The sequence below is a fragment of the Psammomys obesus genome, unplaced genomic scaffold (assembly GCF_907164565.1).
Source record: "Psammomys obesus unplaced genomic scaffold, mPsaObe1.curated_primary_1811, whole genome shotgun sequence".
NCBI lineage: Eukaryota > Metazoa > Chordata > Mammalia > Rodentia > Muridae > Psammomys > Psammomys obesus.
Genome location: NW_026591598.1, coordinates 12,546,653 through 12,559,498, shown reverse-complemented (window position 1 = coordinate 12,559,498; position 12,846 = coordinate 12,546,653). Strand labels below are relative to the sequence as shown.

The 12,846-nt window shown below is 51.8% G+C and overlaps 1 protein-coding gene across 2 annotated transcripts; it reads right to left on the bottom strand.

Moving 5' to 3' along the window:
- Window positions 1-799: 799 nt before the first annotated feature.
- Paqr7 (progestin and adipoQ receptor family member 7) lies at window positions 800-11,516 on the bottom strand. 2 transcript variants are annotated; one of them, XM_055611249.1, is made up of 2 exons: window positions 11,108-11,516; window positions 800-2,822 (listed from the first exon to the last, which is right to left on the bottom strand). In XM_055611249.1, the coding sequence occupies exon 2, from the start codon at window positions 2,669-2,671 to the stop codon at window positions 1,634-1,636; it is 1,038 nt and encodes a 345-aa protein (XP_055467224.1). In that variant the 5' UTR covers window positions 2,672-2,822; window positions 11,108-11,516; the 3' UTR covers window positions 800-1,633. The 2 variants fall into 2 exon arrangements, with proteins under 2 accessions (XP_055467224.1, XP_055467225.1); XM_055611250.1 differs by having other exon boundaries at window positions 800-2,692.
- Between the last annotated feature and the right edge of the window lie 1,330 nt (window positions 11,517-12,846).

Genomic DNA, 12,846 nt, shown 5'->3' with positions numbered 1-12,846 from the left:
TATAGCTTGTTTTTAAGAGTGCTTCTCTAGCATGCAAGGACTGTGTGAGTTCGAAGCAGAAGTGACAGTAAGTTTGTTATTATCGTTTGTAATTATGTTTATGGGGGTGTACATGTGAGGCATCCTTACCCCTGGAGCTGGAGTTACAAGAGATTGTGAACCTCCCAACATGTGCTGGGAATCGAACTCAGATCCTCTGGAAGAGCAGTACACACTCTTAACCACTGAGCAGTCTCTCCAGCCCCAGGTGTCGATTTCTTATAAATTTTCATATGCATGCTTTTATGTAAGTTTTTATACATAAATTGCATATGTATTCCATGACGACCCTCAGAATATGTTATCCATGGACGGATATGTCCTAGCCACTTACTTAGTCATTTGCAGTACTGGGGATTTAATGTGGGGCCTCACGCAGAGGCTCTGCAGGAGCTATTTCCTCAGTCCTTTCTTCGCTTTGAGACAGGGTCTCTCTGTTTCCCAGGCTGGCACTCTACCAGTGAGCTTTGTCCCCAACTCTTAGATTTTTAAACATGATTTTTTTTAAGTACTTCTAAAATTTACTTAGTAACAAAACTGCTCTTTAATCCCTCAAAATGCCAAATATGTATTTAATTGTACATACAATGTATCCCCAACATCAGTTTTACCCTATGGTAAAAGTGAAACAAGAAAACAAGAACCTTTCAGGCTCCCCCCCCACACACAAACACACCCCAGCACCCTGCAGCTTCCTTCAAATAAAACTGGTGGTGAACAGGGCCCCTCCCTGGAACAGGAGTCAAAACACAGAGGAAGCTATTGTCAAAGTCACTTTATTGAGTCTAGGCCGCAGCAGGAACCAGAGGCCGGCTGTGCTCACCTCCAGCCCCACCCAGCTCCCTGCTTGGCATCTCTGGGTCTCAACCTAGATGTCCCCTTTGCCTGAAATGCCCTTCTAAGCTCAGTCTGCAAATTCCTTCTCGCTCTTCCCAGCCCAAGGTCCTGACTGCCCCAGGCAGGGCTGATTAGTCTGGTCTCTGAGTATCCCTTGACAGTTCCTTTCCGGGTAGAGCCTGGAGCCTCCAGGAACAGGGATCTAAGGAGACAGATCTCAGAATGGTAAAGGAGAGCTGTGGGAGAGGAGCTGGAAACAAAGTGCAGGGCGTCCAGGCCAGTGCGACAAAGGGACGCAGTCAGTGAAGGGCATCTTTTGTCTTCAGGGGATTCTCTGGAACCCAGGGATCCAGGCTGGGGTGCGGGGGACAGTACAGTTAAATGCTACCCATCTTTTGGCCTGTTTCTTTTCCCTCCACCAATAAAATCTGGCAGAAGGTGGCTGCTCAGGCTTCCCCTTCCTCTCGGCTCAGATTGGGCACTGGTCTAAGTCTTAACCCCCACCCAACAGCCTGGAAACCCCACGCCGGGGTGGTGAACCCCTACCCTCGGCCCTGAAAGGAGGCCCCTCATCTCCTCCCTCCCAAGGCAGGGAGCTGCGCAGGGATTCGGCAGCTCCCAGCCAATGCCAAGGTCCGAGGATTGACTAGCACCACCTTGGCCGTTGAGCTTGTACGCTGGGAGTCAAGGCCTGCCAGATGCCTCCGGAGCCAAATCCAGGCGTTTGTCCCTAGCGCCTCCTCCCACCCACCCGCTCTCATTTAGTCTTCTGATGGAGTCTGCACCGCACCAGCTGGCTGAGGAGCAGGGCAGTGAGGAAGCTGCTCCCGACGGTGAGCAGGAAGAGGCCGGAGAAGTCGTGGGGCCAACGGGTATGCAGAGGCTCGTAGATGGGCCTCCGAGCCTGATAGTCTAAGGTCACAGCCTCCAGCTGGGCCAGAGTGCACAGCACCAAAAAGACATGGAAAACTTGGTGGCCCTGCCCAAAGATGTGGCAGCTGCCGGGGAACCAACTCTCGGGCATGACGGTGGAGAAAAACGCAGCGGCCAGGAGGAAGAAAACCACTTGGCATTTGTGATAGAGGAGAGCAGGGTCATCCTCGGCGGGCAGAGGGGACACGATGATGCGGTGCACCACGGGGCTGATGTCCAGCGCGTAGGCCAGCGCCGACGGCGCCTCCTGGAAGATGCGGCCCAGCAGGCCCGGCTTCTGGCTGTATTTGTTGTAGCAGGAGCCGGCACAGGAGAGCCAGGCCAAGAAGGCGGCCGTGGGCAGGAAAATGGCTTGTACCTGGGCATGCCAGGCGGGCTCGATGGCATAGTAGAAGTGCGCCAGGGCACTGCCAAACTGGTACACGGCCACGCCCACATAGTCCAAGAAGAAGAAGCTGTAATGCCAGAACTCAGACTTGGCCTGCAGGAGGTGAGCCAGGGTGCTGAAGGAGAGGTAGGTGAAGGCGGCCAGGACGATGATGAAGAGGGGCAGGGCGTGAGGGTCTTCCCAGAAGTCCACACTCCGCACCAAGACGAGCAGCCGCAGCAGCAGCCCCAGGGCGGCCAGCAGGTGGGTCCACACATTCACAGCCTCGTTGTGCTGCTGGAACAGCGTGCGGAAGTAGAAGCACCAGGACTGGTGCAGAGGCCGGTAGCCAGCGTAGATGTAGGGCTTCCAGAAGACCGGCGGCACCTCGGCGCGGCCCACGGTGAACACCGGCTCCGGCTGCAGAGGCTTCGGGCCCGTGTGCCACAGGCCCGACAGCAGGTGGCTGAACTTCTGGGCTATCGCCACCGCCATGCCTGCGGCCGGGGCAGGAAACTGGGAGGGAGGTCAGGGCAAAATCAGAATCCTTTGGTCTCTAGGTCTCTAGCGGAGGCTCTGATGCTCCAGGCTTCTCCTCTCTCCCACGCCCTGCCCTTAGGCTGAGTCTGAAGACCAAAGGGTCACCCTAAAAAAGTAGCCAAGCGTTCTCAGAATAGGGCCTGACACAGTGGGTGCTCGGGACGTGCTGAAGGGCCCCACTTACTCATCAGGCTCCCTCACCGCCCCGCAGACCCAGCCCTTTTCTCTGACACACCCATGCTGAAGGCGGGAGATCGGGACAGGCTCTCTCAGCCCGTGAGCCTGTGCCACCATCCGTGTTCACCCTGAATGGCAATAACCTTCTTAACTGGCCCACTGTGTCTATCTGCAACCCACCCAGAGCTGCCAGGGGGCTCCCATTGACCCTCCCCTCGGCGTAAACCAGCCCCTGCTTCCTTCTCCAGCCTCACTACCCGGCCAAGTGTTCATCATGGCAGCCTTTCCAGACTCCTGCCTTCTGCTATAGCTTTGCACGAGCTGCTCCCCACACTGAGACATCCTCCCCATCTTGCCTACTTAGCAAACTCCTATTCACTCCTCAAAACTTATTCCTTCTCCGTCCCCCTGACCTCTCTGCTTGAGTGCCCACCGTCAAACTGGTACACCTCTCGCAGGCGTTAAGTGTGTTAGCGTGAGCAGAAAGAGGCTGGGCACTTTGTGGTCCTGTAGTGTGCAGGAAGTGGCCTGCACACTACAGGACCCAGTGTTTTCCGAGTGGAAGAACAGCATGATGCATTCTGGGAGCACTTCAAGAGCCAGCTCCGGAGGCCACCTTCTCCTGACAGAAGTCTCAGGATCCGTCCTGTAGAATCACCCTTTCCCTCAGCCCCGCCAGTCTCCTCTCTGATGCCCTTAGATCCTAATCCCAGACAAGCCAAGCTTAATCCCCTCCCCCACCCTGGAACTCAGAGCTTGGGACTCTCCTGTACTGATTCCCACCCAGCCTACATCACACCCCAGACCAACTTCCTTCCTTTTTTATTCCTCTTTGCTGTTGCTGCTGCGGCTGCAGCTGCCGCGCTGCGATATGAACTCGCAGAGACTGTGGCAGCAAGCACGAGGCCTGCACAGATCTAAGCCAGATCTGGGGGACGCTGGGAGGAGTGAACACAGCCTAACCCCCATGCCGAACTCAGAAGCTATCCTCAGCTGATAACGGCTCACAAAGGCAAATGTTGTGTTCTCCGATGGAGTCTCACGGGGTTCACAAACCACCCCTTAGGCCCGGTATCCAGCAGCAGACGGCCAATATAAAATGAACTCAATGGCCTTTTGTTGTTGTTATTGTTGTTGTTTGGGGGAAGGTTTTTGTGGGGTTGTTGTTGTTGTTGTTGTTTTGTCTCACAATGCTTTGTCTGGGCTTTCCCCCTCCTACATATTTCTTTTTGATTCTATAATATGATTTCTGATTTTTTTAATGAGTTTTTTTTTCTGTGTGTGAACGTGTTTGTCTTGTCATCCGTATGTGTTTCTTCTGGGTTTTCTTTGGTTTTCATTTTTCTGTTTGTTTTGTCCTGTTCTGTGTGGGTTTTTTTTTTTTAATTTTATCTTATTATTGTCTTAGATGCCTGTTTGTATTCTGGTGAGAAAAAGAAAGAAAGGGTGTGGTTCAGGGTGATCGGGGAAGTGGGGAGGGTGCGAGAGGAGGGGGGAGAGGAAACTGCAATCAGAATACATTATATTAAAAAAAATCATATTTTCAGTAAGAAAGTATTTCCTCTATGACAAGAAAGAGAGAGAGCGAGAACATACTGAACACCAGCACTCCTTTCTCTCTGCTTTCTGTGGGTACAAAGGGACTGTCTGCCCTGAAGCACCTGCCACCGTGTCTTCCTGGCCACGAGGGACTGTGTACCCTCACACTGTGAGCCAAATAAACCTCTCCTCACTTGAGTTGCTTCTCTCAAGTATTTTGTCACAGAGAAAAGTAGCTGATGTTTACGACGACATGGTGACAGGTGTCATCTGCCAATAGACACAGCACATTTTCCCGCTGCCTGCTTCTCAATCCAGGCTCATCGGTTTGTGCTGGCTAGTTTTATGCGAACTTGAAACAAGCTAGAGTCGTCAGGGAAGAGGGAGCCTCGATGGAGAAGATGTCCCTATAAGACTGGGATGTGGAAAAGCCTACAGGGCATTTTCTTATTAGTGAGTAATGGGGAAGGGCCCCTAAACCCGGCCACTCTTATCAACTTCTCTGTGGCTGGCTTGCCTCCTGTGTCACCCACTTGCACCTCCAGAACAACACCGCTAACCTCAGACCTGAAGCAGGCAGTCACGGTGTCTGTCGATTGTTTCCGTTGGCTTCCAGCAACCTAGACTCCCTCAATGCTGTCCTCTCGATCTGCCCTGGGGAAGTCCTGGCTCACAGCCGCTCCTCAGGAGCAAGACAATACCAACTCACACACACACCCCCCGCCATGCACTAGACATGGTGGGTGGTAAACACAGAACCCAGCGTTGTGGCTGAAGGACCTCCATTTTATGCTAAGCATCCATGTTGGTACCCATCAGCCCTTTGCCTCTGACTCTAGTTTCTGGAAGATAAGCTCCCAGTAACCCTGCCCCAGTGACCCCCCACCCCAAAACGTACATTTGTTGTGATCTAACTGCTTCTTTTGCTTCTGTAACTTGCAGACACACACGCACAAAGATTCCTTTGAGTTGGCAGAACAGAACAGTTCTCACTTACTTGCATAGTAAGAAGGTCTTTGAAGGTCTTTGTGTGGTTTTCCTCTTTAAACCTCCTCCATACCCCTCCATGTCAATCTCAAATTTGAACTCAGAGATTGTTCATCCAGCTAGCAGCTAATCAATAAATCTTTTAATTATAACTGGATTCCGTCTATGGTCTTTCCCCAGGGACCACAAACTCCGTAACACCCAGAGGCAACATTCTAGGGGGAGAGAGGCCCCATGGATTGATTAGAACACTAGGAGAGGTACACTACTCCATATAAACAGATCTATTTTCACACTTAGGGCCCTCTTCTGAGTCTACAGAGAGGGACCTCAAATCCAGGGGAAAGGAAGGAGCAGGGTGAGAGGTCAAGCCTGACCCAGATGGAAAGGAGTGAGTATTGAGAGAGATCCTAGGGCATCTGGAGTGCTCTGCCAATCAGGCAGCCAAGCCTTGCCTATCCTGGACAGACAGCGCAGCACACTGCCCCCCCCCCCCCAAACACACACATACACTAGGCCTCTCAAAGTGCACTGGGTGCCTGGGTATGTTTGGACCCTGGGGCCAATGATATCTGCTGTGGAACTGTGCAAAGTCACCAAATGCCAAGTGTTAAGTGTCACTTGCACAGATGAGGGACACTAGGGGTGAGGCTTCCAAGGACCTGGAGGTGTCTCGAGCGATGTCGCAGGAGGGTGGGGCTAAAAATACCTCTCTCCTCCCTTTCTTTCCGACTCCCACACTAGTAAAATGCAGGCTTGCCGTGTGCCCTCCCAGCCAGGTCTCAGCCACAGACAACCTCTGTGGCACACATATGATGCTGTCTAGCTTACCCAAGATCATACCACAAAGGAAGAACTAAGCCAGCTGGTACCAAGTGGGTCTGGGAGATGGATAGGAGAGCAGGTGCACTTGGCTGGTTCCTGTCCCTTATTCAGCGAGAATCAGAAGGGGAATTAAGAACAAAGGGGAGGGCTGGAGAGATGGCTCAGTGGTTAAGAACACTGTCTGCTCTTCCTGAACGACCGGGGTTCGATTCACAGAGCCCACATGGCAGCTCCCAACTGTCTGTAATGCCAATTCCAAGTAATCTGAAACCTTCATATTAATGCACATAGAATAAAATAAAATTAATTGTTTTTATTAAAAAATAATAAAAGGGTAAGCCACCACTGTCTTAGAAAGGCTTGTTGGGAGACGGGCTTCTGAGACGCTAGATTCCGTAAAACACAAGCTCCGTGACCTTGAACCACGGTGACTGACTCTGTAGTTCTTAGCTCCCTTGTGGGAATGACAAAATTACACACCTTATTGACTGCTACAGAGAATTAAATGACTGGAACTAAGTCTGAGTACCGTTGAGGGACTCAGTAAATCACTGCTGCCATTTTCATGAGTACTAGTAGGACGGCTAGAAAAAGCCACCGCCTGAGATCAGCTTGATGAAAATTCTTCCAAAATCCGTCCTTGAGCTGGGAGTACGGCCCGAAATGTACAAGGCCCAAGGTCCCACCCCGCATCCCAACAAAGACCAAACCTTTCAGTCTGTGCCAATGGATCTGGGGATGGGGTCAGAAGGTTACCTGTATCCTAGCCTGACATGGTGGTACCCACCTCTAATCTCAGCACTTGGGAGGTAAAGACATGAGGATCAGAAGTTGAAGGTCACCCTTGGCTATATAGCACATACAAGGCCAGTCAGGGCTACATGATACCCTGTCTTGGGGAAGGGGGTGGTTAACTGTCTCCTGAAACATTTACCTGATCCTTAGGTACATATTTAAGGACCAGGCCAGAGTTTGGACTCCTGAGGACACCGACCTATTTAATAATTAAATTTTTCTCAGCAAGGACCATTCAGGATAACGCTTCTGGATTCCAAGAGCCCTGAAAACTGGCACTTTGCCCACAGACCCAGAAAAGGTGCCTGGGAAGTGACCTCCCCAGGGAAAGGAGACTTCCCGTCCCAGCTGTCCTATCACAGAGCTAGAGGACACCAAAGGACAAACGGTGTAAGCAGGGCTGCCCGAAGAGATACAGCCTCAGGCTAGAGAGATGCCTCGGTAGCTAACAAGTATGTGCTGCCCTCCCAGAAGATCTGAGTTCAGTTCCAGCTACTCACAGGCTCACACCCACCTGGACCTCCAGCGCTAGGGGGATCTGATACCATCTCCTACACGACTGGCATCTATACTCACATATACACAAACCCACATGCAGAAATACACATAATTATAAATAAAATAAAAATTTTTAAAGGTATATGGCCTGGCCTGGCAATAGATTGTCAAGAAGAAGGCAGAATCCAGGTCCTCCCACCCTGCTTCTCCAGGCCTGCTAACTCACGCTCCCCTCTTCTAAACTCCAGGTCACCCCTCTTCCCCTTCTCTTCCAAGGTTTATCAACCCTAACTCCTCCTGGGGACTTCCTTCCTCTTGGCTGGTACCGTCTGGCTGGCTGTGGGTCATCTGGAGAAAGTGGTATTTGGAGAGATGGAGTCCTGGCCACTCCCAGGCTTACTAACCTCCAACCACCAGGCCACCCCTGCAGAACAGGGAACACGGGAATGATGGGCACCCTGCTTTGTTGTTCCAACCACACAGATGCCCATGGGGGGAAGCAAGCCTAAAGGCCACTGTGAAGAAGACAGGGCCACTGTCTGAAGAGTGGGTGTCTACTATTTAACAATGAAGAAGTCAAATATCTGGGGTTTGTGTGGGCATGGAATCTGAAGTCTGCTGCTTGCTGGCTTGGTAACTTTGTGGGAGTTCCTTTCCTTCTTCTGAGCTGGTTTCCTCAGAGGCTAAAAAGAACTGCCTTTGGGCTCTTGGAAAACTGTCAGCGCTTGATGCTTGGTGTAGGCCCTTGAATTGGCCCCGCTGTTTCTGTTAGGATCTCCTTGCTCAGCCACATCAGCCCTGGGTGGCCTGGACAAGTCCCTTTCACTTTGAGCCCGTTTTTTTTTTTTTTTTTTTTTTTAAGGGGAAAAAAATGAATTCACCAACTTCAAAGCTTCCTGGGGCCCTGTGACATTCCACCAGTAGTTATTTTAGGCCCACAGAACAGAGCTAATGAATTAGCATGGCCCTCAGGTGCTTCAGGCCTCTCTAAATAACCAAGGTCAGCAGGCTTGGTCATCCCTGTACTCCTTTACCCTCTTGGCACCCAAAGCATTCATTGTTGCTTTGTGTATCTTGACTGTTCCGCACATTATCCTAAAGACTCTTTTATCTTGCCATGGAGGACAAGGTTTGGCCTCGTTAGAAAAAGATAATAAAGCCAGGATTCAGAAATTACACAGTGTACATTCATTCTTTTCTCTCCCTATTCATTCTTCTATCCTTTCTTTCTTTCTTTGGTCTTTCTTTTTGTGTGGTTGTGTTGAGTGAATGAACTCAATGTGAGGGTCTGTGTTGAGTCTGTGTCCTCTACCACGCTCAACCCTATTTTGAGGCAGGATCTCTCCCTGAACTTGGAGTCCACCAGTTGGGCTAGACTGACTGTCCAATGAGCCCCCTAAGGTCCAGCCCTGCCCTGGTGTTACCAGCATTTTTCTAATGTGAGTGCTGGAGATCTGAGCTCAGTTCCTCTTGTTTACCCAGCAAGCACTTTACTGCCTCAACCTTCTTTGACCTTTTCAGACGGGATCTCACCGTGTTGCTCAGGATGCCCTCAAAGCATGATGCCCCTGCCTCTGCCTCCTGAGTGCTGGGATTACAGGGGTGCACCACCATGCACACTTAATTTTTCATGTCTCTGTGAACCTGTTACAAAATAGATAACCCTTGGCCAGACGGTGGTGGCGCACACCTTTAATCCCAGCGCTTGGGAGGCAGAGGTGGGTGGATCTCTGAGTTCCTGAGTTTGAGGCCAGCCTGGTCTACAGAGCAGGTTCCAGGAAATCCTGGGCTATATAGAGAAACCCTGTCCCCAGAAACCTTATGTATATGTATATGTATATGTATATGTATATGTATATGTATATGTATATGTATATGTATATATGTAAGTATGTAATTATATATATATATATATATATATATATATATAGAGAGAGAGAGAGAGAGAGAGAGAGAGAGACTGAGGCAGGAGTACTGGGAGTTCCAAGCAGAAGGGAAGACTCTCTTGAGCCCAGGAGTTCAAGGCTCATATGGGGAAAACAGCAAGACTCCTATCTACAAAAGATAAAGACTAGCAATAAGAAGTCTAGCCAGAGTTAACATTAGGACTGTGGGAGGCACACCCCGCAAGTGGTGTTCAGAGGAGAAAACAAGCCATGGAGGACCCCAAATGGCTATGGTTAGGTGCTACAGTTAGTCAGTTAACTAACTTTCCCACGTTTCTGCACCTTCAAGCCCCAGGTCCACCTGGTGCCCCGGGCCTTAGGGCAAGATAATGCAGCATTTGTCTAACTGATTGTCAACCTTTGTCAGGCTCTAACTCCAGAAGCAAGCGCTCCAGGCAACTTGCATTGGACAAGCTCTGGCAGGCCTTAGGATCTCTCAGCAACCAGGCCACCTCCCTCTTTGCAAACCAATTCTCCAATTCAACTCAACCAGTTTAAAGAAAAAGCCACCTCCGAGTCTTCCAGGACCGAACAGAAACCATTTGTGTTTGTAACCACACTGTGGGCCTCCATTTGTACTCAGAAATGTGATTAGAATGCAATGAGTAGTTTTAAAGGAAATTCTTCCCCGGAGCTCAGACATCTCACTGCTCCAAGGAGAGAGAACCCTGAAATGGGGAAACAGCCCAGAAAGGTTGGATGAGCTAGCTGCAGTCACTCAGTACAGGACATGGGAAAGGGACCCGAACCACACTACTGCCCAGCAAGGGTTATCTACACGGGGAGTGGAGGGGGGAGGGGGGGTGGCCTGTGGCCAACGGGGGGGGGGGGGGGGGGGGCATTGAGGCACACGGTGCTCCTGACAGGACCTTCAACATGGTGTCCCTGGATGTCCAACAAGAACAATCCAGCTTGGAGAATCCACCAAACCTCCAAGGGCATGGCCCGAGGCAGCCTCTGAGGTGCAGGGGCTGCTAGGGAAATTCCTCTAGGTTAGTGTTGGGGGTGTTGAGGCCTTGTCTCTGTCCCTACTTAGGGCAATCTGGCTTTCCTGACACTAAGGGAGGGATCCAATATTCTGGCCTGGTATCCCTCCCTAGTGATTTCCTCAGAATTCTCCAGAAGGGAATTCTACTCTCTCTCTCTCTCTCTCTCTTTTGTTCCTTCTTGCCCACTATCACCTCGCTCCTAGAGTGCAGCACCAAGGCCTGAGAGGCTGTTCCTTGGCTGTGAGTGAGCCTTCAGGCCGTTTCCCTTGCCTACCTTCCGCACAGACTGTACTGAAGTATTCACTTCATCCACCGAGCTCAAAGGCTACGCTCCGGCCCTGGTCCTCCTTCCCTCCCTGACACTCTGCCTCTGCCCCCCCCCCCCCCCCCCCCCCCCCCTGGCGGCCTCTCCCCACCCCTGCCGGGATGTGCTCCCCTACGTGACTGTACAGCTGCCAGGGTCCAGCTGTCCTGAGCCTCCCCGCCCCCCTCCCGCTACCTGCCCACTTCCGCCACTGGGCACCGAGCACATGCAGAGCTAGGAGCGCGCTCCCAACCCTCGCGCCCGCGGGACGACCTCTCTGCTCCCAACCCGGGGCCCAGCCCAGCGCTGGGATCTCCAGGGGAAGCCTCACCTGTTAACCGGAGCAGAGAGCTGAGTGCTGTCTGCTGCGTCCCGGCGTTGGAGTCGCAGATAAAGGGGCGGCGGCCACGCCCCAGCCCGGAGGGCGGCGCTGGGCACCCGGGGCTCAGCCATCTCCTCCAGCGTGCAGCTTCCCAGCCTGGCGTTATGCAAGCTAGGGCTGCAGGAGGGGTCACTCCCTGACGCGTCCCAGGGCTTCCTGTGGTCACAGTACAGTCTGAAACAGGAGGCCCAGCGAGCCTAGGCTCGCAGATGGGGCTGCAGACTCCAGCTCGGTTTGAGGGTTTGAGCATTTCCCCAAAGGGCAGGCTTCAGCCTGGTGATGGTTGCAGGAGAGTGGGCAGGGTGTTCTCACAAGAGCTCTGAGGCCCGCCTGAACTCACCACACGCCAGGCATCCCTCACAGGGCTATGTAATCTACATACCACTCTGCCCGGGGAACTGCACCCCAAGCTGGCCTTTCTGGCTTATCAAGGTCTCACCGCAAGACCTTTGACTTCAATATTTCTGTCCTCATCTGTCTGGGGCTCTGTCAAACACCCACTCTCCACTGGCACTTCCCCCTCCAGGTCTAGTCCCAGCAAAGAAAGCGAACAGAACCCTGTGTTTTAAAGGCAGGTGGGCCTGCAGTAAATCCTGGCTCTCAGCACCTCTTCCTGAGGAGCGCAGAGACCCGTGCCTAACGAGAACGGAGACCCAGACTGAGTCTTGAGTGACTAGGATTGAGGGAGGCTAGGGTTGTCCTTAGTGGGCTCTTGAGTCTGGTGTCCTGGCACATTAACCTGGAGACCGGTGCTACCCCGGCTCGCCACGTGACCATGGACAAACCTCCTCGCTCTCTGGGCCTCAGTGTTTTGGAGGTGACAGTACCACTTGACAAGGTAGTTAGGGTTAGGTCAAATGGTGGGCAGGAAGCGCCTTGGACATGGCAAAATGTGTATTTTGCTCTGTACTGGGATGGAGCATACAAGCTTAACGTAATAGTCTAAGACTGGCCTCTCAGTCAGCAAGTTCAGACAAATGTCCACTTTTCCTAAATCCATAGGGCAAGGTGGCAGGCCCACCCTCCCAGCTACTCTGGAGGCTGAGGCAGGAGAATTGTTTGAGCCTGGGAGTTCAAGGCCAGCCTGGGCAACATAAGGTGACCCTGCCTCAATAGCATGAATAAAAACTAAAGACTTGCAGGATGGAGGCGGCGGCAGCACAGGCCTTTAATCCCAGCACTCTGGAGGCAAGGGGCTGAATCTCTGAGTTTGAGGCCAACCTGGTCTAAGGAGTGAGTTCCAGGACAGCCAGGGCTACACAAAGAAACCTTGTCTCATAAAAGCAAAACAAAAACCAGACACTAAAGGTTGAGCTCAGTTTGCTTTTATTTGTTCTGTTTTGTGTTTTCTTGGTGGTGGTGGTGGTGGCCTTTTTGTTTTGTGTTTGTTCATTTGTGTGTTTTTAAAGATAGAGCCTCATGCAGCTCCTGCCTGGACCTCACTCTGTAGCAAAGGCTGGCCTTGAACTCCGGATCCCCCTGGTTCCACCTCCCATGGGCTGAGGTTGCAGGCATATATTAGCTTGTGTTTTAAATCCACAGTTTATACTTAATGTTCTTGGCATGTGGCAAGCCATGAGCCAAATAACCTCTCTTGATCCAAACAATCCTTTGAAACAGATGCTGTGTCTAACCAACTTTACACACGGGGGAAGTAAGTTCCGAGCAGTGGGAGGGCCTTCTCTACG